Genomic DNA, 27,967 nt, shown 5'->3' with positions numbered 1-27,967 from the left:
TGGTCTTCAGATGTGATTTAATCATTGACATTGACTCAGAACATCAAATTTCGTTGTTTCTCTATAAACAATTGCAATTTTGAGAGTACATTAAAACAATCTAAAACCAGGAAAAATAAAACTCAGAAAAGAACTTGGGAAAATATAAAACAGAATTTGAGGGAAAAAATATTATTTTATAGGGCCCCACTCAGTTGTTAATTAACCATTATTTTACCAGGTATATTGACAAAAGAACATGCACTACTTTCTCTTGTACACTAAGGACCTGGGAAGAGTTGCAGGGGAGAGGAGAAGAATGTGCTTATTTGAATGCTATAAAAAAAGAGTAACTCATGACATGTTAAAAAAAAAAATCATTTTTTTAAATAGCTCTCATGTTAGAATAGGTTGGAGAACCCAGCTCCAGGAACTTTACTTACCAGACGTAAAGTGAATTGTGTCAAATAAACGTCAGAATCCAAATTTTGTCAAAACCACACCATATTCCTGCGAAATTAGACAGCGGGCTGCCATTAGACCTTCATGTGAGACTTCCTACCACAAAATCTAACACTGTTTACACAGCAGGAATATGATGCGGTTTGAACAAAATTTGGATTCAGATGTTTATTTGATAGCGAGTGACACATTTCACTTTACTTCTGGTAAGTAGAGTTTCTAGAGACTATACATATGGTTTTCTTTACAGGAAACGTAATGTTTTGGTGAAGCCAGCTAAATTGTGTTAAGGTTATTTTCCGTCACCACCCCCTAGAACGATGCACATCTCAGCGAGTGCAACCAATATAAAGACTGTGTCTCACAATGTTGTGTCCCAAAGCTAACTGGAAACATACATATATTTTTGTATGTGCGCAATCTTTTCAGAAATGCCGCACACAGATATTTAATGTAGAACGGTTATATAAATGAGGCCCCTGAGCTACAAGGGGGCAATCAGGCTAATAACTAGGTCCACTCCGCAAAGCATATTATGAAAAATAGCTTTTACTGTAGCAAAATATTCATAATAACCTTAAAGAATCACAATCAATGATTAAATCACTTATTGAAATGAAACACAAAATAAAAATACATGTCTAAGAATAACATTTGACCAAAAACAAAGGTATGTGGTGATATGGAAAAGCAGATTTTGAGAGCAAGCCAAAACATATTTGGTCTTGAAAGGAATCCACCCCCCATCCCCCCATCCCAAGCTCCCCATTTCAACTTCAACTGGATCCTCCCACAGTCCAGCTTTATTTTGTTCCTCACACTAGGGGGAGAGGAAAAGGCAGAATGGCCGCTGTTTGCTCTACACAGTTCTCCAGGTCTAGTCCACTGCTTTCCTCTCATACACAGACGTGCCGCATATGGAAATTCACCACATACTCAGCGTTGGTCCTCTGTACTGAGATGGCGAACGGCTCAAAGGGGTGGAATGTGAAGGCCACCAGCCGCCGGACGGCATGGTTAATGGGCCGGCCCAGCAGGCCTGCCTGGATCTTGAACTTCAGCAATCCAGAGTCCCGAGCATAAAATCTACAGAGTTAATAAGAAAAACACAGTCTAAGCTTTTTCAAATGCAAGGGATACAATGAGATTTCTGTACTTACCCAGTCAGATGAAATAGTGGAAACCATGTTATGTCTCTGCGTGCAGTCTAAATTAAGTTAGAGATAGTCTTGCGAGCCAATGCTAACTAGCATTAGCGCAATGACAAAGTCTACAGGTGTGCTAGATTATGCATTGGAGAATCCCAAAAACGCAGTCAACACAGTGGATTCGTTTATTTTCTTTAACAAGCAAGATATCTTAGTTCTTAGATATTTTCATATTTTTGCATATGCTAGTATACCTTTAAACTTCCAGTCATTGCGCTAATGCTAGTTAGCATTGGCTCGCAAAACTACCCAACTTTCTTCATACTGCACGCAGATACAAAAAGGGTATCCACGAGTTCATCCAACTCTGTATAAGTAGAAGGGTTTAATTGCCAGAATCTCGCAGTATCTAAAAAAAAGGCTGTATCTAAGAACACACAGGTATACCAAAAGTTGTCATATAATGTATTTATATGTAGTTTACATTTCCAAACAAATGTAATACTTCCAATAACAAGAGAGTTTACCATAAAACTTCCATTAAACATTAAGTGCCCGGCCTCTTATAATGTCTGGGCATCGTTTCACAGTTTAGCTAATAATAACAATGAATGCTCGTCTTTAATACACGCCTGGTCAAAAAAGTGGAATTATGCATTCACTCATTTTGCCAGTCTGCTCCGGTGGAATCCAAGAGGAGCTCTATCTCGCTCTGAATGACTGATATCTTCAACACACACACAAGCAAATAAACACCGGTTCTATTAATTGACCGTTTTAGGGTAGAATTGATTGATTAAATGTATTATCTACCAGGGCACAACACACAAATGTTTATTTGACAGACAAACACATTTGATAAATCAGCATTATCTTGCCAGTGTTACCGGATAGGGTGGTCTCCACATGTTTTGGGCCGCTCCATCACAGATACCCACTTGTCGTCGTAGCTGAACAGGGAAAGATCCAGGTAGGGGCTGCTGCTGTAGGACTGAGCACTAATGGGCAGCTGTCCCAGCAGCCTCCTCACCGCCTCAGTGTGACCGCCATACTTTGCATTAACTATGGTGTCTTTGAACCTGACCAGGAGGGATAAACAGTAGGAATTCACATTGTCAATGGAACAAAAAAGGTGTAATTTCATAGTCACTTAGCAGAACAATTCGAAGGAATACTTTTTAGATGCTAATTCCTCTAAATCGGTTCAATTTACTAGCCTTTGGATTGTGCCACACAGTATGGAGTTATTTTCATGTTAGCCCTCTGGTAAAGCCTCCCTCCTCGACCAACAATACCTTCTCTGAACCTGCCGTGCAAAGTTGTTGCTGGAGGCTGAGCAGGGGAACTGAACAGCTTCGCTGTGGAGCGAAGCGTTCCGAAACAGGTCACAGAAGTTCTCAAACAGCTCCAGAAGTTTGTCAGAAGTGTTCTCAAAGACCGCCAACACCTCTGTCGACACCATGTTGTACACCACAAAGAAAGAGGGCTGAGAGAAGAGCAGGCAGATATGAAGTTAGGAATTAAAAGGATATGCACTTTCACATTAGCAAGAAATCATATTTGAAATATAGCTGCACTCGGAGACAGAATCAATATTTCAAATCAGAATACGTTTTCTACGCAATAGAGACTGAGCATGAGCCCCGACCTACAGTATAGGAGGAAGGTGGAATCCTATTAACCCGGCTCAGACGCTCGTCGTATGTGGCAGGGCTTGCAGATAGAGGATTACAAAGGGATACCCAGCCATGAGTTGCCCAGCAATGCAGAACTCCCAAACGAGCCAAATGCCTTTTATGCTCGCTTCGAGGAATATAACATTGCCTTGCGTGCAAGTCCAGGTTTGTCCGCATAACTATGTCAACCAGCTCTCCATGGCCAATGTGAGCAAAACGCTTAAACAGATGAACAATCACAGACGGAATACCAGGGTGCGTTCACAAAGCATGCGCAGACCAGCCGGCAAGTGTCTTCAGAGACATTTTCAATCTCTCCTTGTCCCAGTCTTCAATCCCAACATGTTTCAAACTGACCACCATTGTCCCAGTTCCCCAAGTACTCCAAGGTAACCTTCCTAAATGACCATCGCCCTGTAGTACTCACATCTATGATTATGAATTGCTTTGAAAAGCTGGTCATGACACACATCAACACCATCATCCCAGACACCCTAGAACCACTCCAATTTGCATACCGCCCCAACAGACCCACAGATGATGCAATCTCAATTGCACTTCAAACTGCCCCTCTCCCACCTGGACAAGAGGGGAAATAACTACCATAATTGCTGGACTATTAAGAGCACCTGAATATAAACCGCACCCACTGAATTATTAAAAAATATGTATTTTGTACATAAATAAACCGCACATGTCTATAAGCCGCAGGTGCCTACCGGTACAATGAAACAAATGAACTTTACACAGCCTTTAAACGAAACACGGCTTGTAACAAAAATTAAAGTGGCCTACCAAGAAAGTCATTGGTCACTATCTTCCTCCTCCTGTGCACTGAAACCACTGAAGCCATCTCCTTCGGTGTCGGAGTTGAATAGCCTCAGAATTGCTTCATCCGATGTTGGATCGTTTTCATTGTCGCTCTCGTCACTTTCATCCAGAGGCAAATACCCCGCTGAGCTCATGCTGCCCCTTCAACAAGCAGCAGTCCAGCCTTTCGAAACCCGTTGATGATAGTGGATTTTTTGACAATGCTCCACGCTGTCAGGACCCACTGACAGACTTGACCATAAGTTACTCTTCGCATGCGGCCCGTTTTAGTGAAGGATTTCTCCCCACTTGTCATCCAAGCCTCCCACTGAACAAGGAGCGCCACCTTAAATGCACAATTTACACTGATGTCGAGTGGCTGCAAATACTTTGGACCATCTGCTTTTCTTCCCTCTGAAAGCTGTTGTTGTATTTTGTTGTCTTTTTGCACAGTTCCTCACGCAGTTCCTCACGCTGCTTTCCAACATCTTATCATCGACTCATTAAGGCCAAGCTCCCGTGCAGCAGCTCTATTTCCTTTTCCAACAGCCAGATCAATCGCCTTCAACTTGAAAGCTGCATCATATGCATTTCTCCGTGTCTTTGCCATGATGAGGGTGACAAAATTACTACCGTAATCAGAATGATGGGAAGTTTGAGCACGCTCGATTTACGTCACATTATGTGACGGTACTCAGTTTTTTGGCGGCATGAATCTTGTGAAAGCGGGAAAAATCCATAAATTAGCCGCGTCATTGTATAATCCGCAAGGTTCACAGCGTGGGAATAAAGTAGCTGCTTATAGTCCAGAAATTACGGTATGTGAGAATGCTGTTCATAGACTACAAGCTCAGCATTCAACACCATAGTCCCATCCAAGCTCTGGGACTGAACCACTCCCTCTGCAACTGGATCCTGGGAACTTATTCATCAATATTGTGTAGAAGCTATTCTAAGACTTCACATGACTGGATAGGGTTGCAGCTGTGGGTGGGCATAGGCCAACCACAGCTGCAACCCCATCCAGTCATGTGAAGTCTTAGAATAGGTTCTACACAATATTGATTAATAAGGTCCCAGGGCATAGGCCAACACACTTGGGAGCCCGGTCCAGCCAATCAGAATGAGTTTTTCCCCCACAAAAGGGCTTTATTACAGACATAAATACTCCTCAGTCTCATTGGCTATCAGGGTGATGAGCAAAACTGCACATTTTAAAGTGGCCTTTTATTGTCCCCAGCACAAGGTGCACCTGTGTCATGATCATGCTGTTTAATCAGCTTCTTGTTATGCCACACCTGTCAGGTGGACGGATTACTAACAGAGATGTAAACAAATTTGTGCAGAACATTTGAGAGAAGTAAGCTTTTTGCACGTATGAAACATTTCTAGGATCTTTTATTTCAGCTCATGCAACACTTTACATGTTGCCTTTATATTTTTGTTAAGTGTATATATGGTCAAAATCATCCCTTTAACCCGTACCATTAAATACAGACTGAAATAGGAGGTGCTAGTGTCAGAGATTGAGTACAATCAAAAGGTTTTATTTGGCTAGCTCAGTTGTGGCTTGCTCAGTTGTGGCTTATCTCAATATTTTATAGTATACCAACAATGATTTCACTTTCACACGTAGTCCTACAGTACCTCTAATTTACAAATGACCTATACTTTATATGGATTATCCTAACAAATGACCTATACTTTATATGGATTATCCTTTCAAAGTACCTATACTTTATATGGATTATCCTAACAAATGACCTATACTTTATATGGACTATCCTAACAAATGACCTATACTTTATATGGATTATCCTTTCAAAGTACCTATACTTTATATGGACTATCCTAACAAATGACCTATACTTTATATGGATTATCCTTTCAAATGACCTATACTTTATATGGATTATCCTTTCAAAGTACCTATACTTTATATGGATTATCCTAACAAATGACCTATACTTTATATGGACTATCCTAACAAATGACCTATACTTTATATGGATTATCCTAACAAATGACCTATACTTTATATGGATTATCCTTTCAAAGTACCTATACTTTATATGGATTATCCTAACAAATGACCTATACTTTATATGGATTATCCTTTCAAATGACCTATACTTTATATGGACTATCCTAACAAATGACCTATACTTTATATGGACTATCCTAACAAATGACCTATACTTTATATGGACTATCCTAACAAATGACCTATACTTTATATGGACTATCCTAACAAATTACCTATACTTTATATGGATTATCCTAACAAATGCACTGATGTGGTCAAATTGGCGTTTTTTTTAACCTTTATTGAACTAAGCAAGTGAGTTAAAAACAAATTCTTATTTTCAATGATGGCCTAGGAACAGTGGGTTAACTGCCTGTTCAGGGGCAGAATGACAGATTTATACCTTGTCAGCTCGGGGATTTGAACTTGCAACCTTTCAGTTACTAGTCCAATACTCTAAACACTAGGCTACCCTGCCGTCCCGATGTCAAAGGCATGTCAAGATATGTTGCATGAATTCCTGTACCCGCTTTAAGTTACAGTTTTACTGTGAACACAGGCTGTACCCGCTTTAAGTTACAGTTTTACTGTGAACGCAGGCTGTACCCGCTTTAAGTTACAGTTTTACTGTGAACACAGGCTGTACCCGCTTTAAGTTACAGTGTTACTGTGAACACAGGCTGTACCCGCTTTAAGTTACAGTTTTATAAGTGGCCAAGTAGGCTACTGTGGCAATTTGATCATCAGGTAGGCCTACCATAGTGGCCTATCATCAAAAACAATGGAGAAAATGCATCCCATTACATTTTAACATGGAAATAGCTGTTCTTCAATGAATAGGACTACATTCCATGAGACTTGTGAAAAAAACATGCAGGGCTTGACATTAACCTGCTTATCCACTTGTCCTTTAGACAAGGAGGTGACTGAAAATGGTGTTGTTTGATGCAAGAAACCACTTTACAAAATAAAATGTATTATTATTCCCATACCATTATTACAGAGAATCAGACACATTATGCTCCCCTCTGCCTATTGGCTACTTAGTTTATTCAAGCCTGTCTCAAAATACAACACTGCCCCCTTAACACATAAAAAGAGCTCTCTAGCTGACTCACTTTTCAAAGATGTCTAGAAATGTACACACATTTCGTGCTCTTGTAGGAAGCAATCACTCTCCTATTGCTGGCAACAAATGATCTATAACTGAGCTACTAACTCACTAACTAGCAAAGGATATGAACAAAATGTGCACACGTGGCTACATGCAGCTGTTGCTTTGATCTCAAAACAAGCGCATCTACTCACGACCACAGCTGTAAAGACAGTCCAGATCAAAGTAAATGGCACAGATCCATATATGGCAATGGTCTATTTGCATAAAGGTCTACTGCACCTCTGATTGGTTATGCTGCACTGGTCTATGTAGAGTACTGTCTGATTAGTGTGTGTCAATGCAATAGAATCCTATTCCGACGTGTTCTGCCTACAACAGCCAGGTGGCTAAATAATCAATTAATGGCACCTGAACTATCTGCACTGACTATCTTGTACTGACACTACGCACACTCACTAGACTATGAAAACACACTCACTAGACTATAAAAACACACTCACTAGACTATGAAAACACAATCACTAGACTATATATACACACTCACTAGACTATAAAAACACACTCACTAGACTATATATACACACTCACTAGACTATAAAAACACACTCACTAGACTATAAAAACACACTCACTAGACTATAAAAACACACTCACTAGACTATATATACACACTATATATACACACACACTCACTAAACTATATACAGTGGGGAGGACAAGTATTTGATACACTGCCGATTTTGCAGGTTTTCCTACTTACAAAGCATGTAGAGGTCTGTAATTTTTATTATAGGTACACTTCAACTGTGAGAGACTGAATCTAAAACAAAAATCCAGAAAATCACATTGTATGATTTTTAAGTAAATCATTTGCATTTTATTGCATGACATAAGTATTTGATACATCAGAAATGCAGAACTTAATATTTGGTACAGAAACCTGTGTTTGCAATTACAGAGATCATACGTTTTGTAACGGTTTTCATGTGGTGAAGGAGAGTCGGACCAAACTGTAGCGTGTAGATTGCGATCCATGTTTAATAAACAACGTAGACACGAAAAAACACAAACACTACAAAACAATAAACGTAACGAAAACCGAAACAGCCTATACTTTGTGTAAACTAACACAGAACAAGGACATCAGGACACTAAGGACAATCACCCACAACACAACCAAAGAATATGGCTGCCTAAATATGGTTCCCAATCAGAGACAACGATAAACACCTGCCTCTGATTGAGAACCACTTCAGACAGTCATAGACTTACCTAGAACAACCCACTAAGCTAAAATCCCACTACATACACACCACATACAAAAACCCATGTCACACCCTGGCCTGACCAAATACATGAAGATGAACACAAACTACTTCGACCAGGGCGTGACACATTTCCTGTAGTTCTTGACCAGGTTTGCACACACTGCAGCAGGGATTTTGGCCCACTCCTCCATACAGACCTACTCCAGATCCTTCAGGTTTCGGGGCTGTCGCTGGGCAATACGGACTTTCAGCTCCCTCCAAAGATGTTCTATTAGGTTCAGGTCTGGAGACCTTGAGATGCTTCTTACGGAGCCAGTCCTTAGTTGCCCTGGCTGTGTGTTTCGGGTCGTTGTCATGCTAGAAGACCCAGCTATGACCCATCTTCAATGCTCTTACTGAGGGAAGGAGGTTGTTGGCCAAGATCTCGCGATACATGGCCCCATCCATCCTCCCCTCAATACGGTGCAGTCGTCCTGTCCCCTTTGCAGAAAAGCATCCCCAAATAATGATGTTTCCACCGCCATGCTTCACGGTTGGGAAGGCTCTCTTCTTGTCTCATCAGACCACATGACCTTCTCCCATTCTTCCTCTGGATCATCCAGAACGTCATTGGCAAACTTCAGACGGGCCTGGACATGCGCTGGCTTGAGCAGGGGGACCTTGCGTGCACTGCAGGATTTTAATCCATGATGGCGTAGTGTGTTACTAATGGTTTTCTTTGAGACTGTGGTCCCAGCTCTCTTCAGGTCATTGACCAGGTCCTGCTGTGTAGTTCTGGGCTGATCCCTCACCTTCCTCATGATCATTGATGCCCCATGAGGTGAGATCTTGCATGGAGCCCCAGACCAAGGGTGATTGACAGTCATCTTGAACTTCTTCCATTTTCTAATAATTGCGCCAACAGTTGTTGCCTTCTCACCAAGTTGCTTGCCTATGGTCCTGTAGCCCATCTCAGCCCTGTGCAGGTCTACAATTTTATCCCTGATGTCCTTACACAGCTCTTTGATACTGGCCATTGTGGACAGGTTGGAGTCTGTTTAATTGAGTGTGTGGACAGGTGTCTTTTATACAGGTAATAAGTTCAAACAGGTGCAGTTAATACAGTTAATGAGTGGAGAACAGGAGGGCTTCTTAAAGAAAAACTAACAGGTCTGTGAGAGCCATAATTGTTACTGGTTGGTAGGTGATCAAATACTTATGTCATGCAATAAAATGCAAATTAATTACTTAAAAATCATACAATGTGATTTTCTGGATTTTTGTTTCAGATTCCAACTCTCACAGTTGAAGTGTACCTTTGATAAAAATTACAGACCTCTACATGCTTTGTAAGTGGGAAAACCTGCAAAATCGGCAGTATGTCAAATACTTGTTCTCCCCACTGTATACACACTCACTAGACTATATATATATACACACACTCACTAGACTATATATACAGTGGGGCAAAAAAGTATTTAGTCAGCCACCAATTGTGCAAGTTCTTCCACTTAAAAAGACGAGAGAGGCCTGTAACTTTCATCATAGGCACACTTCAACTATGACAGACAAAATGAGAAAATAAATCCAGAAAATCACATTGTTTACAAATTATGGTGGAAAATAAGTATTTGGTCACTTACAAACAAGCAAGATTTATGGCTCTCACAGACCTGTAACAACTTCTTTAAGAGGCTCCTCTGTCCTCCACTCGTTAGCTGTATTAATGGCACCTGTTTGAACTTGTTATCAGTATAAAATACATCTGTCCACAACCTCAAACAGTCACACTCCAAACTCCACTATGGCCAAGACCAAAGAGCTGTCAAAGAACACCAGAAACAAAATTGTAGACCTGCACCAGGCTGGGAAGACTGAATCTGCAATAGGTAAGCAGCTTGGTTTGAAGAAATCAACTGTGGAAGCAATTATTAGGAAATGGAAGACATACAAGACAACTGATAATCTCCCTCGATCTGGGGCTCCACGCAAGGTCTCACCCCGTGGGGTCAAAATGATCACAAGAAAGGTGAGCAAAAATCCCAGAACCACACGGGGGGACCTAGTGACTGACCTGCAGAGAGCTGGGACCAAAGTAACAAAGCCTACCATCAGTAACACACTATGCCGCCAGGGACTCAAATCCTGCAGTGCCAGACGTGTCCCCCTGCTTAAGCCAGTACATGTCCAGGCCCGTCTGAAGTTTGCTAGAGAGCATTTGGATGATCCAGAAGAAGATTGGGAGAATATTGGGAGAATGTCACATGGTCAGCTGAAACCAAAATATATATATATATTTTTTTTTGGAGGACAAATAATGCTGAGTTGCATCCAAAGAACACCATACCTACTGTGAAGCATGGGGGTGGAAACATCATGCTTTGGGGCTGTTTTTCTGCAAAGGGACCAGGACGACTGATCCGTGTGAAGGATAGAATGAATGGGGTCATGTATCGTGAGATTTTGAGTGAAAACCTTCCATCAGCAAGGGCATTGAAGATGAAACTTGGCTGGGTCTTTCAGCATGACGATGATCCCAAACACACCGCCCAGGCAACAAAGGAGTGGCTTCGTAAGAAGCAGTTCAAGGTCCTGGAGTGGCCTAGCCAGTCTCCAGATCTCAACCCCATAGAAAATCTTTGGAGGGAGTTGAAAGTCCGTGTTGCCCAGCAACAGCCCCAAAACATCACTGCTCTAGAGGAGATCTGCATGGAGGAATGGGCCAAAATACCAGCAACAGTGTGTGAAAACCTTGCAGACTTACAGAAAACGTTTGACCTCTGTCATTGCAAGTATTGAGATAAACTTTTGTTATTGACCAAATACTTATTTTCCATCATAATTTGCAAATAAATTCATTAAAAATCCTACAATGTGATTTTCTGCAAAAACTTCTTATTTTGTCTGTCATAGTTGATGTGTACCTATGATGAAAATTACAGGCCTCTCATTTTTTTAAGTGGGAGAACTTGCACAATTGGTGGCTGACTAAATACCTTTTTGCCCCACTGTATACAAACTCACTAGACTATATATACATACACATACTATATATACACACTCACTAAACTACACTGCTCAAAAAAATAAAGGGAACACTAAAATAACACATTCTAGATCTGAATGACTTAAATATTCTTATTAAATACTTTTTTCTTTGCATAGTTGAATGTGCTGACAACAAAATCACACAAAAATTATCAATGGAAATCAAATTTATCAACCCATGGAGGTCTGGATTTGGAGTCACACTCAAAATTAAAGTGGAAAACCACACTACAGGCTGATCCAACTTTGATGTAATGTCCTTAAAACAAGTCAATATTAGGCTCAGTAGTGTGTGTGGCCTCCACGTGCCTGTATGACCTCCCTACAACGCCTGGGCATACTCCTGATGAGGTGGTGGATGGTCTCCTTAGGGATCTCCTCCCAGACCTGGACTAAATCATCCGCCAACTCCTGGACAGTCTGTGGTGCAACGTGGCGTTGGTGGATGGAGCGAGACATGATGTCCCAGATGTGCTCAATTGGATTCAGGTCTGGGGAACGGGCGGGCCAGTCCATAGCATCAATGCCTTCCTATTGCAGGAACTGCTGACACACTCCAGCCACATGAGGTCTAGCATTGTCTTGCATTAGGAGGAACCCAGGGCCAACCGCACCAGCATATGGTCTCACAAGGGGTCTGAGGATCTCATCTCTGTACCTAATGGCAGTCAGGCCACCTCTGGCGAGCACATGGAGGGCTGTGCGGCCCTCCAAAAGAAATGCCACCCCACACCATGACTGACCCACCGCCAAACCGGTCATGCTGGAGGATGTTGCAGGCAGCAGAACGTTCTCCACGGCGTCTCCAGACTGTCACATGTGTTCAGTGTGAACCTGCTTTCATCTTGGTGTTCTCTGGCAAATGCCAAACGTCCTGCACGGTGTTGGGCTGTAAGCACAACCCCCACCTGGGGACGTCGGGCCCTCATACCACCCTCATGGAGTCTGTTTCTGACCGTATGAGCAGACACATGCACATTTGTGGCATGCTGGAGGTCATTTTGCAGGGCTCTGGCAGTGCTCCTCCTACTCCTCCTTGCACAAAGGCGGAGGTAGCGGTCCTGCTGCTGGGTGGTTGCCCTCCTACGGCCTTCTCCACGTCTCCTGATGTACTGGCCTGTCTCCTGGTAGCGCCTCCATGCTCTGGACACTACGCTGAAAGACACAGCAAACCTTCTTGCCACAGCTCGCATTGATGTGCCATCCTGGATGAGCTGCACTACCTGAGCCACTTGTGTGGGTTGTAGACTCCGTCTCATGCTACCACTAGAGTGAAAGCACCGCCAGCATTCAAAGCCAGGAAGCATAGGAACTGAGAAGTGGTCTGTGGTCACCACCTGCAGAACCACTCCTTTATTGGGGGTATCTTGCTAATTGCCTATAATTTCCACCTGTTGTCTATTCCATTTGCACAGCAGCATGTGAAATTTATTGTCAATCAGTGTTGCTTCCTAAGTGGACAGTTTGATTTCACAGAAGTGTGATTGACTTGGAGTTACATTGTGTTGTTTTTGTGTCCCTTTATTTTTTTGAGCAGTGTATATATACACACTCACTAGACTATATATACACACACACACACTCACTAGACTATATATGCACACTATATATTAGGGGTCTCCCCCCCCGAACCTCTATTATCTGTTCGACCAGGACATATTGCAGCCTACTGCCCTATTAAAGAAGAGCCAATGCAATGTAACCTCTGTGAAAAAGAAGATGATATATGGTATGCATGTCCAGTTGTAACCACTGTACTTGAAAGATCAAGAAACAAACATATGTGCTGGGAAAAGGTTGAAGGGAAAGCGGTTGAAGCACTGCTGGATTCCGGCAGTATTTTTTTTCACCTTTATTTAACCAGGTAGGCTAGTTGAGAACAAGTTCTCAATTGCAACTGCGACCTGGCCAAGATAAAGCATAACAGTGTGAACAGACAACACAGAGTTACACATGGAGTAAACAATTAACAAGTCAATAACACAGTAGAAAAAAAAGAGAGTCTATATACATTGTGTGCAAAAGGCATGAGAAGGTAGGCGAATAATTACAATTTTGCAGATTAACACTGGAGTGATAAATGATCAGATGGTCATGTACAGGTAGAGATATTGGTGTGCAAAAGTGCAGAGAAGTAAATAAATAAAAACAGTATGGGGATGAGGTAGGTAAAAATGGGTGGGCTATTTACCGATAGACTATGTACAGCTGCAGCGATCGGTAGCTGCTCAGATAGCAGATGTTTGAAGTTGGTGAGGGAGATAAAAGTCTCCAACTTCGGCGATTTTTGCAATTCGTTCCAGTCACAGGCAGCAGAGAACTGGAACGAAAGGCGGCCAAATGAGGTGTTGGCTTTAGGGATGATCAGTGAGATACACCTGCTGGAGCGTGTGCTACGGGTGGGTGTTGCCATCGTGACCAGTGAACTGAGATAAGGCGGAGCTTTACCTAGCATGGACTTGTAGATGACCTGGAGCCAGTGGGTCTGGCGACGAATATGTAGCGAGGGCCAGCCGACTAGAGCATACAGGTCGCAGTGGTGGGTGGTATAAGGTGCTTTAGTGACAAAACGGATGGCACTGTGATAAACTGCATCCAGTTTGCTGAGTAGAGTGTTGGACGCAATTTTGTAGATGACATCGCCGAAGTCGAGGATCGGTAGAATAGTCAGTTTTACTAGGGTAAGTTTGGCGGCGTGAGTGAAGGAGGCTTTGTTGTGGAATAGAAAGCCAACTCTAGATTTGATTTTCGATTGGAGATGTTTGATATGAGTCTGGAAGGAGAGTTTACAGTCTAGCCAGACACCTAGGTAGTTATAGATATCCACATATTCAAGGTCGGAACCATCCAGGGTGGTGATGCTAGTCAGGTGTGCGGGTGCAGGCAGCGAACGGTTGAAAAGCATGCATTTGGTTTTACTAGCGTTTAAGAGCAGTTGGAGGCCACGGAAGGAGTGTTGTATGGCATTGAAGCTCGTTTGGAGGTTAGATAGCACAGTGTCCAAGGACGGGCCGGAAGTATATAGAATGGTGTCGTCTGCGTAGAGGTGGATCAGGGAATCGCCCACAGCAAGAGCAACATCATTGATATATACAGAGAAAAGAGTGAGGCCCGAGAATTGAACCCCGTGGCACCCCCATAGAGACTGCCAGAGGACCGGACAGCATGCCCTCCGATTTGACACACTGAACTCTGTCTGAAAAGTAGTTGGTGAACCAGGCAAGGCAGTCATCAGAAAAACCGAGGCTACTGAGTCTGCCAATAAGAATATGGTGATTGACAGAGTCGAAAGTCTTGGCCAGGTCGATGAAGACGGCTGCACAGTACTGTCTTTTATCGATGGCGGTTATGATATCGTTTAGTACCTTGAGCGTGGCTGAGGTGCACCCGTGACCGGCTCGGAAACCAGATTGCACAGCGGAGAAGGTACGGTGGGATTCGAGATGGTCAGTGACCTGTTTGTTGACTTGGCTTTCGAAGACCTTAGATAGGCAGGGCAGGATGGATATAGGTCTGTAACAGTTTGGGTCCAGGGTGTCTCCCCCTTTGAAGAGGGGGATGACTGCGGCAGCTTTCCAATCCTTGGGGATCTCAGACGATATGAAAGAGAGGTTGAACAGGCTGGTAATAGGGGTTGCGACAATGGCGTCGGATAGTTTCAGAAATAGAGGGTCCAGATTGTCAAGCCCAGCTGATTTGTACGGGTCCAGGTTTTGCAGCTCTTTCAGAACATATGCTATCTGGATTTGGGTAAAGGAGAACCTGGGGAGGCTTGGTCGAGTAGCTGCGGGGGGGGCGGAGCTGTTGGCCGAGGTTGGAGTAGCCAGGCGGAAGGCTTGGCCAGCCGTTGAGAAATGCTTGATGAAGTTTTCGATAATCATGGATTTATCTGCGGTGACTGTGTTACCTAGCATCAGTGCAGTGGGCAGCTGGGAGGAGGTGCTCTTGTTCTCCATGGACTTCAGTGTCCCAGAACTTTTTGGAGTTGGAGCTACAGGATGCAAATTTCTGCCTGAAGAAGCTGGCCTTAGCTTTCCTGACTGACTGCGTGTATTGGTTTCTGACTTCCCTGAACAGTTGCATATCGCGGGGACTATTCGATGCTATTGCAGTTCGCCACAGGATGTTTTTGTGCTGGTCGAGGGCAGTCAGGTCTGGAGTGAACCAAGGGCTATATCTGTTCTTAGTTCTGCATTTTTTGAACGGAGCATGCTTATCTAAAATGGTGAGGAAGTTACTTTTAAAGAATGACCAGGCATCCTCAACTGACGGGATGAGGTCAATGTCCTTCCAGGATACCCGGGCCAGGTCGATTAGAAAGGCCTGCTCACAGAAGTGTTTTAGGGAGCGTTTGACATTGATGACAGTGATGAGGGGTGGTCGTTTGACTGCGGCTCCGTAGCGGATACAGTATGCTAACCCTGGTTGTTCCAAACCTAGTGCCAACTTATAAACTGGATGCAAGTCAGGATATCAGTGTTACATGCATTCATGGGGATATGCGTCTGTACCCCACAGCCTTAGTGAGCATACAAACAGAGGACGTTCTGCCGGATTATGAGGTCGGCCTGGTCCCAAAGATGCCATAGGATGTAATATTGGGTAGATACTTTCCTAACTTTGCGAAGTTAGGCCAAAATAATGGCATATTTGAGAAGCCAACAACCCTGACCAAGCAGGAAGAAGTATGGGGTCTTCAACCAAAGCCAAGAAAAGAGGTCTCCCAGGGGCCAACCTCACAGGTGCTAGTAGGGGAGGATGAGGATGAAGTGGCAAACCTCGTTGATAACGTTGAGGACGACAATCTAGAGCCAGCAGACCTGGCAGGGTCCTTGACTAATTTCGGGACAGACCAAAACCAGGATCCAACCCTGCAGCAAGCCAGAGCAGACGTGCAGGTCGTAGATGGTACTCCCATAAATGATGGGATGATGCCTAATAGTTTTCCCCACTTCATTATGAATAAGGGTTTGGTGTACAGAGTATCAAAAATAGGGGTTGATGTGGTTGAACAGTTGTTGGTCCCCACCCGGTACCGGAGGACAGTACTGGATCTAGCAGTACACATTCTGGGTGGACATCTTGGTATCGATAAAATCCGAGACCGGATTGTAAGGAGGTTTTAAGGTGTTAGTGCTGATCCCATTGGTAGAGTGCAAACTACTAGCCACATGGAAAGGACCATATGAAGTACTGGAGAGAATAGGAGACGTTAATTATCGGATCCGACAGCCAGGTCGACGGCCCAGGAACAGATCGATCACATAAACCAGTTAAAAGCATGGAGAGAGAAACACTAATGGTCACATACCCCACACACACTCAGGAGACAGCCGAAGTAAATATTTCACCTACTCTGTCCCCAGCACAAGTACAGGAAGTAAAGACCCTGATCGAGAAAAACAGATGTGTTTTCAGAGGTACCCGGCCGAACTGAGGTTACGGCTCATGATATTGTTTCCTTACCAGGGAGAAAAGTGAGCATGAGGCCATATCGGGTACCCGAGGCTCGACAGGCCGCGATTAGAGCAGAGACAGAGAAAATGTTGACAGCTGGAGTGATCGAGGAGTCACATAGTGAGAGGTCTAGCCCAATTGTGATGGTCTTCAAGCCCGATGGGTCTTTGCGGTTCTGTAACGACTTTCGGAAGGTAAATGAAATCTCCAAGTTTGATGCCTACCCCATGCCCCGAGTAGGTGAACTACTGGAGAAAATTGATAAATCTCGGTACATTACGACCCTGGACCTGAAAAAAGGGTACTGGCAAATTCCTCTGACCCCCAGGGCCAAAGAAAAGACAGCCTTTGTAACCCCTGACGGTTTGTTTCAATACACCGTCATGCCATTCGGCTTACACGGGGCCCCAGCCACCTTTCAACGGCTCATGAACAAGGGCCTAAAACCGCACCAAGCATATGCCACAGCTTATTTAGATGACGTGGGGATCTACAGCCCAGATTGGGAATAACACTTACCCCGGCCCGGGTACAGTCGGTGTTAGACGCCCTTAGAAAGGCAGGGCTTATGGCAAACCCTGCCAAGTGTTATGTGGGGTATCAGGGTATCTGGGATACACCGTGGGAAGAGGGTTAATCAAACCCCAACGTAAGAAGGTGGAGGCAATTAGAGAATGGCCGAAACCAGTAAATAAGAAGCAGGTCCGAGCCTTCCTAGGGCTGACCGGTTACTATTGGAAGTTCATCCCAATTTATGCCACAGTGGCCGCCCCACTCACCGACATGACTAGAGCCAGAGGGCCAAACATGGTCAAATGGGATGAAAGGGCCACCAAAGCATTTAGGACATTACAGGAGGCTCTCTGCTGTAACCCAGTGCTGGTGGTACCAAACTTTGAGAAAGAGTTTGTAGTTCAGACGGATGCCTCAGAGGTCGGCGTGGGAGCAGTGCTATCCCAAGAGATAGAAGGGGTGGAACACCCCATCCTGTTTTTAAGCAGGAAGCTGGAACCTTGGGAAACCAACTATGCAGTCGTTGAGAAAGAGGCGCTGGCAGTAAAGTGGGCTCTAGAAAGCCTGAAATACTACCTGCTGGGGCGCCACTTCACCCTCATCAGTGACCATGCCCCACTCACCTGGATGCATAGGGCTAAAGAGAAGAACGCTTGGGTGGATGCGGTGGTTTTTTGAGTCTCCAACCGTTTTACTTTGACTTGAAACACAGGAAAATAAGTATTTGGTCACCTACAAACAAGCAAGATTTCTGGCTCTCACAGACCTGTAACTTCTATACAAAGTCTATATAACAAAGTATTGAGATAAACTTTTGTTATTGACCAAATACTTATTTTCCACCATAATTTGCAAATAAATTCATTAAAAATCCTACAATGTGATTTTCTGGATTTTTTTTCACATTTTGTCTGTCATAGTTGAAGTGTACCTATGATGAAAATTACAGGCCTCTCATCTTTTTAAGTGGGAGAACTTGCACAATTGGTGGCTAACTAAATACTTTTTTGCCCCACTATATATACACACTCACTATACTATATACACACACTATATACACACTCACTAGACTATATATACACACAAAATATACACTCACTATACTATATATACACACTCACTAGACTATATATACACACTCACTTGACTATATATACACACACCATGAACAAACTCATTCACCCACTACATTGACATAACACAAACGCATACCGACAACACACACATCACACACACTTTTACACTCATAATTTGCTGCTGCTCTGCTGTTCTTTATTTTACTCATCTATCCTGATGCCTAGTCACTTTACCCTGCCTTCATGTACATATCTACCTCAAATACCTTGTACTTCTGCTTATTAATATGGTACTGGTACTTCCTGTATATATACGTTTTACTCTTCTTGTGTTTGTTTTTTCCCCCTCTGAATCGTTGGGAAGGACTCGTAAGCAAGCCTTTCACAGTAAAGTCTACACCAGTTGTATTAGGCATGTGACAAATAACATTTGCAACCTTCCGGTTGCAAGTTCAAACCCCCGAGCTGACAAGGTACAAATCTGTCGTTCTGCCCCTGAACAGGCAGTTAACCCACTGTTCCTAGGCAGTCATTGAAAATGAGAATTTGTTCTTAACTGACTTGCCTAGCTAAATAAAGGTAAAATTAAAATAACATTTGATTTTGTTACTAATCAACAGTCCCCTTATGTAGGATATAGAAGAACTAATTCAATCAATTGCAGACAGTAGATTTCCAGATAGAGGAAACAGTGTAAAGCACTACCATTATACAGGTGGGACAGGCCCCCCTGCCTAGCTCTGTTATCCCCTGCCTAGCTCTGTTATCCCCTGGCTAGCTCTTATCCCCTGCCTAGCTCTTATCCCCTGCCTAGCCCTGTTATCCCCTGCCAAAAATAATTTGGTTGCAAATTACCACTAGAGATCCTTAATTAGGTGTACCTGGGAGGGGTCAGTGACTCGCAGGGTGACCACATCCTCGCTGGTGTATTTAATGAAGAGGTGGTGCTCATCCAGCAGCTGCATCTTCCACATCCTCAGCTGTCTCAGCTGGTCAAAGAACTGGAAGAAGCGTCGCTTGGCGGTGGCGCTGCCGTCCTTCTCAGCCCGTCTCCACAGGTAGACCAGTAGTCTGTGCTTCAGGGAGTTGATGGTCTTCTCCTTGTAGAGGCGGGAGAAGCCTGGCTGGCCCTCGGCCCGGGCCTCAGTGTACACCGCAGACAGAGTCAGGAGGTCGTCCTCGTAGCAGAAACGACCGATGGTCCGCACGTCCAGAAACAACCCCTCTGATGTCACCTACAGGATGACATCAGAACTATAAAAACATTCATTTAATTTCAGAAAAACATTCAATCAAGATGGATTAACGTTGTAATCTCACTACCAGGTAAGCATAGGGTACAGAGGATGAGGGAGGCTGAGATTATACACCTGAAAGACATGGATTGTCTGCTGCTGAACAGAAAGAACAGCCAGTATGTTACGGTAGAGGTAGAGTCCCTGGTTGTGCGAGAGGATGATCTTGTCACACTTAAAGGACCTGGTGTCACAAAGCCGGCCAGTGTGCAGGTCAATGACGTGCAGTGAGTAGTCCTCCAGAGGAGAGCGGGGGTTGGGAGTCACAGACTCGTTGTTGCGGTACACCTCAAAGAAGTGTGGAGAGGGCTCCTCGGGCACGTAGACCGCTGAGCCCACGATCACATAGCGACAGTCATCAGTGAACAGGCTGCACTCTCGGTTCAGGTGCTCTCCATTGGAGGCCACGTTAGTGACGTGCAGGAGGGAAAAGAAGCGCTCAAAGAGGCGGCCGCGGATGTTGAGGGAGCGCTGGTCATTGCCGTTGGCCAGGGTCTCCCCATCCTGCCCCAGCAGCAGATCCTCCGCTGCATGGCAGCCCTGGTACTCATAGATCTCCAGGGAGGTCTGGTCAGAGGAGAAGGCTATGAAGCAGCGTCCATCTGGGGAGAACTTGCGTAGGAAGCAAGGAGGCTTCTCTACATTTACCACAGTGAAGTTTGGGAAAAGGTTCTGGTGGAAGCAGCGCCCGCGGTACCAGTGGGCTGCAGCCCGGCCAGAGAAGATCCGCCGCCGCTCCAGTCGATGGACCACATTCTGGTTCTGGATGCGCCTGGGTTTCAGAGTCGGGGAATCATCTTCCATTGTTTGATTGTTGCCAACTCCCACCAACTGGTAGCTACATCACAAATCTCTCTGTATGGCAACTAGTTAAAGAGGTAATACAAAACAATTAAATCAATACACAATTCATTTGAAAGTGCAACAGCTTATCAGCATTGTCATATCACACAGGTAATTTCTAGAATATAATAGGTTTCCATTGCAAATCATCTTGTTTTGGTGCAAAATGTTTTGCAATAGTGTCCGACTAATGAATACACCCCTGGGCTGCCCTTAGTTCGATTTAACGCTACGTTTTGTGACAGTTTGTAGTACTGAATGACACATTTCCCCCAAACAGCGTGCACTGTTTTTTAACAGCCTTTGAAGTACATTTGCTCCCATTTGGTGGATGTGGCAAGATGTGGTCATTTGAAATTGCTAAACTCCTGGTCCTTCTGTATAGAACTGTTTCTGTTTAATTCAACTTTGAATATCGTTCTGTCATACTGAACGCACCCCAGGTGTAATGTTGTTGACTAGCTACAGGTTGTATGCCTGATAATGTGATATAACCAAAGATTTGTGGTGTCCATTATTGGCTGTTACAGGAAAGCCCCATACAAACCACCGCCATAGATTTTTATAACTAACCTGTTCTTAGCTATACTTTTTTCACCAAATCGAGAATGAAGTATCTTAGAAATGTCCGTTTCCAATTGCAGGTGGTTCTACAAAAAACAGACAATTCAGAAAGATATTAAATCCAGGTTTTTTATTGCGTGAGATATGTCTCTTGTATGTGTGTAGATATTTATTTTGGTCGCATTGTGACGAGCAGACATTTACTTCTACACATGGCTGTGACGCATAGAAACGACTACACCCTAGTTCCTGCAAAGATGCTGGGAAATGCTCTAGATGTGCAGCAGCTAAGATGGCGATGAACCTCCTTGCACGGTACAAAACATAGATTTAATATCTTTGAGTTATCGCTGTTTTTTTTAAGCTATAGCGGGCGTTTATTTATAATAATTTGGTGGGTGCTTATATTTATCCAACTATCCAACTGTGAATTGGAAATGTGTTTTTGCATATCCCAACTCTCCTTGAGACACCCATGGAGTGGGGTCACAGCTAGGGTCTGCCATTATCAATGGCGACTTTGGAGCAATTAGGATGTAGGGAATTGACACATCAACAAATGTATCACATTGTCAGTGAGGAGATTCAAACTTGGAACCTTTTGGTTACTGGCCCAACATTCTAACACGCTGGGCTACCTGCCACCCAGTAATGGTCACCAAAAATATTTGGTTATATCACATTATCTAGCGTACAATCTGTAGCTAGTCATTCACTAGCCCAAAAACGAACTCCGACTGGGAAAATCATTTTGATCCAACTCGACTTTCCAACCTGAAGTCTTCATGATTTTGACCTCGTTTTTTCCGAGTTCCCAGTTGTGTGGAACGCGTCAGCAGAAGGTGTGTAGTATTTCATGCCGAACCCCGACCTTGAGATGCCTCTACATCACGATTTCAATTGTAGAGTTGAACCACTAGGGGTAGAAAGAGCTAGGTTTACTCCTGAATGAACAAAATATATATCTTTCCCAAAACGAACTGTCAAAATAATGACCCGAATTTACGTGTTTCACTATAACCAAACCTAAAACATCTCGTGTTTGATTAAAAACGTTTTGAAATTCATAGTTATAAATGACTAGAACGGACGAATTATTTATTTGAATGGGTAAACCCGTTCAATTCATTCTATTTATTTGCATTTAATCCTACCCGTTGGGCGAAACGTTACATACAAACTAACGTTAACTAAACAGTCAGAACTTGCTCGCTTGTGTTCGGGAAGCTAAACATTATTTCATTTGGAGTCTAACAACAACAACGTTACTCACCTGTTGCTTGCTGTGAATTTGTCAAGCCAGTAACGTTATGCTATCTAGCTACAAAAACGATCAGATTATCAAATGCGGGAATAACGTTTGTTAGTTACAGTCTTGGGGCAGTCAATAAAATGCGATTATGTGGCAAGCTTGGAACATTTGTTCTGAACATGAATCGTGTTTTCTCAACACTGCTTCATGTTGTTAGCATTAGATAGATAACAAGCTAAGAGAGAGCCATAAACAGCAAGAGATGCATCCTCTACGGTAGAACTGTTCCTCAATCCTCACAGCGCCACGGCAAACTCAGGGTGAAAATAGTATCGCATCACGTAGACGCCACACTTGACCAAAGGGGAGACTCAAAAGGAAACTGACCTGCACAACGACTAATCAAAATCCAAAACCAATTTCAGACCAATTCTGAAATTCAATATGGGTTTGCAGGTCAGGAGTGTCTGTGTTAAAAATACGAACTGGTAGTAAGCCTGTAGCTATTTCATGAAACAACCTCACTCACATATTCCTGATTAATTATGTTTAGGGGTTTTCCTTGCCATGTGACCTGATCAATGACCTGATCAAAGTTTTTCTTGGTCTTGGTGCATTCCTGTCCATACTAGTAGGTCAAATCATCTAAACCCATTATAAAGTAGTGTACAGGGAGAAATTAATTATTCAATTGTCCACGAAGCCCAAAAATGCATCTCGTTCTTAAGACTCCAATATTGGACAGAAAAAGCAGAATGAAGGACAACAGAAGAAAGCCCTCATGCTTGGCCTTGAGAGCATGATAATGGACCTATGTGTAATTATCCTTAACCCACGTGCCTCCTAGATTATACGTCGTTAATTTCCATTAAGAGTGTGTGGTGAACACAGAAAGATAGTACTAAAAACAGTGGCAAGAAAAATGAAATGGTCCACTTTTCAAAGTACTGCAGTTTTTACCATGGAATGCGATGTAGGCCTTCTGTGGTATTTTTTGAATAGCCAATAATAATAGCTGGTGCTCTACTACTCAGAGGGGATGTGTGTAGCCCATCAATAACTTCTTCAGGGAGAGTATCCTCTCCCACACTTTTCTTTTGCGTTTTGTTTATCAACTCATTCATTTCTAATATCCCATACCCCTTTCACCTCAGCTTTTAGCACCTGTTTGCAAAGTATGATTTGGGTTGAGAAAAGGACATGGCAGAAGGGGTATTCAAACGCTCTTGGGCGACTCTGAAGGAATACAGGGATAGAGCATATGTAGGATCTTCATTTGAGCCCGTTTGCTACAGCAGGAAAATTATCCTGCAACAAACGGAAATGTGAATTATTATGAGGATTATAATTAATGGCAACATGGCAATTACAAACTTTATAAGCCTTTTTAAAACTCAAATACACTACGCATTTGCATTTCCTGCTGGGCAGAAAAATTTCTATCAACAAAAGACTGATCAAATTAAGATCCTACATCTGTAGAGCCATTTGTTTCCTTCATACACTTCACAGACACATGTAGGCTGTAATTCTATGAGCGGACTGGGATAAGGACGAGAGACCTCAAGCGACCATTTCAGAGACTTGTGTTTACCAGCTAATGGAAAATAATCATATATAAAATAAATGTAGACCTCTAGAACCATATAGTAGGCTGGTACTTTTGAAGGAACATTACATGTGTTGATAGTTAATAATTGTACATTTCTTGTGTCAATTATTTCCTCTAAATAACGTATTTACACAATTCCTCTTGAAGCTGAAATAGCAGTTTGAAAAGGTTGCTCTTAGTACAAAAAACAGGCAGACATGCATTGTTTTACCATTTTTGTATGCCTATGTCACTAAAAGGTTGTATTTGACATTTTGGAAAAGCTTTTAACTTTACGAGGCACAGTAAATTCACCGGCATTATAGAATGCTTTTTGCGTAACTCTACCCACCTGAACTTTTCAAGTCTTTGTGAATTTCTGCTTTTCAGAGAAGTTACGGCGTCCTCATATGTTAATTTCAATGCATCAGCTTTCAGTAGTTTAACATGCAAAGAAATTAAGTAAAAGAGAATGTTACAAACTACATCAGTTACTTGGCATGCACACAGACAATCAGTTCCAATAGTGCCACTCTCTATTAATTTCATATAGGAGAGCATTACTTGGTTTTCAAAGGAAACACATTTTGTTGGGTGTCTGTCATTATTGGGCGATCATTAATAATATGGAATGGAAAGCCTGCAGAATTTTCTTATGGAACAATTTGGTGTCGGGATAGTTGATAGTATTAATTGTTACATACTATTATCTATTTACAGTAGTTACAGTATTTGATTATTTGGAATACAGTTATAAAATATTTATAATGAAATGGAATTCCAAATGTAATTTGTATGTGGTCACGTGTCCATGCCATTTTAATATTTCTGAATTTAATTTCACCTACTTACAAAAGTACTTTCAGAACCTGCAGCTTCAATTTAACATTTTGTGTTTGATTGATTCGTGAATGAAACTGCATCACAGGATATATTTATATTTCTGAATGTTTTTCTGAACCCCATTTCCCGGCTGAACATGGTGTTTAGCCCCCAAGCTCCATCCCTGTTCTCGTATAATGGGGAACCCTGCCGCTCAACATTCCACATTTTCAATTTTCTTCAAGTATGGCATGATTTTAAAGGCTGGTTTACCACAGAAATCTCTCAATGATGAATTAATAATGTATTCAAAGTAAAGAGGAAGAGAAGGAGCACAGCCATAGAGGATGTAGTCATGCCTTACTTGGCACATTTATGTGTGTGTTTGTGATTAGTATCATGTGTTTGCTCATATGATTCATGCAGTAATTAAGCAATTTGACCCGAGGGGGTGTGGTATATGGCCAATATTCCACGGCTAAGGGCTGTTTTTATGCATGACGCAACGCAGAGTGTCTGGATACAGCCCTTAGCTGTGGTATATTGGCCATATACCACAAACCCGGAGGTGCCATATTGCTATTATAAATTGGTTACCAATGTAATTAGAACAGTAAAAATAAACGTTTTGTCATACCTGTGGTATATGGTCTTTCAGCCAATCAGCATTCAGGGCTCGAACCACCCAGTTTCTAATCTCAAACATGAAACTCTTTAGAGTGCTATTACATCCATTTAAAATACTTTCCTGTTTTTTTATAGTTATACTTCTATCATTGATTTTCACTTTTAGATCTTCCTATTATTACGCTTTTAAGAAGCACATAAGGACTGTTCTTCACTGTTTGCAGCATTCACCACAACAGGCGAATGCCAATAGATTTCTAACAAGCCATGGAGTTCAGGTCAGCTGGGGATGGATGAGAAGTTGGGGAAAGAAATTAGCCTTAAAAGGAGGCAGTGAGAGGTCAAGCAATAGTGCCTGGCTCTGGCTGAGCTACCCTCTTACCTCTCCTGGAAAGCTAAGCGGGCCTCAGTGAGGGACGTAACCGTTGCGCAACTTCTCCGTCGATGTAGAGGGTGGCAATTTTTGCCCTTTCTGAATACGGCTGAGGGAAGAGTGGTGGGCACTTTTCTGTTACTACTTCTCTGCTGAGTGTAGGCTTGAAGGCGCATTGGTTCAACTGGAACTTGTCCGTCTATTGCAAACTTCCATTCCGACCCCAGCAAGAGTTGCAGCTCTGACCCCAGCAAGATGTGACTATCCTGATTGTTTGCACTCTTTCCCTTTTTCTTTAAAAGTCCTGCTGTCTAAAAGTCTAGCAGTAGGCCCTGCTTTGCCAGGAAAATGATCCCTTGTTTGTAAGTATTAACCCGAGTCGAGGTCATTATCTGATGAGCGCAGTTACCTGGAAAAGGGACACCTTGTGTCAGGTGTTCAGGGCTTCTTGGTGGGTCAGGGGTATGGATGAACAGATGCTCCGTCTCACTGAACACAATGAATTACTTATAGGCCGCTTAGGCAAACAAGGAATTGCTCTGCGCAGGTTTGCATAACACTGATATGGACATCTGCTAGTGCAACTTTTGAACTTGGCTGCTCTTTAGCGATAGGTAACTAAACTCTTATCAGTTGTGCTGTAGTGCTGTACAGCTGATTAAAACCATTAAATGAAGACTAATCCCCTTTGAATAAAAACAACATCCCAACAACCCCAAATTGACCCCCATGTCTTACTAAACCTTATTAAATGGATATTATCCCTGGCGTGAAGACATTTCTATATTAAAACCATATTGTCAAACATGGTGTATCCTCATAACAGGAGCCCTGAAACCACACAGCACTCAGCCTGAAGTATTGGTTGTTATATTTCATTATGTAAGAGGCATATGCATTCCACTCAGAATGATATGACCTTGTATCTGTAAGGGAAAACTACAAACACTAGTGTCTAATGGTCTATTGACTAGACAGAAAACAGAGGGTTCTACAAGGAACCCAAAAGTGATGTACCTGAAACCAAAAAGGGTTCTACCTGGAACCAATGGGGACCGCCGGAATTTAAAAAAAAACTTTTTTCTTAGTGTACAGACACTTACAGACAGAGGTATTTTTCCAGTATCCCTATATACAGCTAACTGCCCTGATACTTAAAGATGTAATTGTTTGGTAGCTCTGTAAAATGGCCCAGCCTTGTGAATCACACACAATAGAGCCATTGTGAGGTTTCAGTGGGGCCTCAAATACATGTCAGAATAAAAAACGGTCTTTACTTGCATTTCAAAGGAAACATTTATCAAGATACAGTATGCACACACACCTCCATGAATAAACACCATCACATGTAGACACACACACACACACACACACACATGGAAACACACACAGAGACACAAATAGAATGAATCAAGCATTTCAATCATTTTTGAGTCTGGGAAAAGAGCACAATAGTTCTCAACACAATGGGGCAGCACATTTGTGTCTGAAAATACACCTGTTGTACATTTTTTTCTTCAAAATTATGGACAGGTACAATGGCAGATTCTGCTTTTGCAGCTGACATCTGCTAAGTTGGTCAAATCCACATAAAGTCAAATCTAACAACATTTTTCAATTTCTTTGTTGAGCATAGACAGCAATTTAGTCCCACTTATTATTGCAGTGAAGGAGATGGTGCTGACTGGGAGAGGCTCTTTTTATGAAGGATTCTGACTTAGAAAGAGACATATAAAATGTATAGGATGGGAGGGTTGTTGTTGGTGATAAAAATACAAGGCATTCAAATAGCAAATGACATGCTAGGTTATAGCATTGTTAAAGGTGTTTAGTTGCTTCTGTTTCTCTCGGGTAGCTTTTGTATTGAATGTATAGACAATGGCTATGTTGTATTTTCTGCTAATTGAATCACTGAGTAGAACAGCATCTGGTGTCATGGAAATCAGAACAGTCATGAGTATTCATGGCAGAAACCTCAAATACAACAAATAATGCATACAAATCGGTGTATATCCTATTTCCCTCTGTTGCTATAATAGGA

The 27,967-nt window shown here is 42.7% G+C and overlaps 1 protein-coding gene across 2 annotated transcripts; it reads right to left on the bottom strand.

Annotated features, from left to right (window-relative positions):
- Window positions 1–22,790, bottom strand: LOC124038112 (DET1 homolog). Of its 2 annotated transcripts, XM_046353586.1 has the most exons (7): window positions 22,535–22,790; window positions 22,036–22,177; window positions 19,930–20,720; window positions 19,441–19,794; window positions 2,885–3,075; window positions 2,477–2,668; window positions 1–1,527 (listed from the first exon to the last, which is right to left on the bottom strand). In XM_046353586.1, exons 3-7 carry the CDS (start codon window positions 20,656–20,658, stop codon window positions 1,338–1,340), a joined length of 1,656 nt encoding a protein of 551 aa, XP_046209542.1. In that variant the 5' UTR covers window positions 20,659–20,720; window positions 22,036–22,177; window positions 22,535–22,790; the 3' UTR covers window positions 1–1,337. The 2 variants fall into 2 exon arrangements, with proteins under 2 accessions (XP_046209542.1, XP_046209552.1); XM_046353596.1 differs by lacking the exon at window positions 22,036–22,177.
- Between the last annotated feature and the right edge of the window lie 5,177 nt (window positions 22,791–27,967).

The sequence above is a fragment of the Oncorhynchus gorbuscha genome, linkage group LG01, assembly GCF_021184085.1.
Source record: "Oncorhynchus gorbuscha isolate QuinsamMale2020 ecotype Even-year linkage group LG01, OgorEven_v1.0, whole genome shotgun sequence".
Classification (NCBI taxonomy): domain Eukaryota; kingdom Metazoa; phylum Chordata; class Actinopteri; order Salmoniformes; family Salmonidae; genus Oncorhynchus; species Oncorhynchus gorbuscha.
The sequence above is the reverse complement of the archived record's forward strand: the minus strand, read 5'-3'. Positions and strand labels throughout refer to the sequence as shown.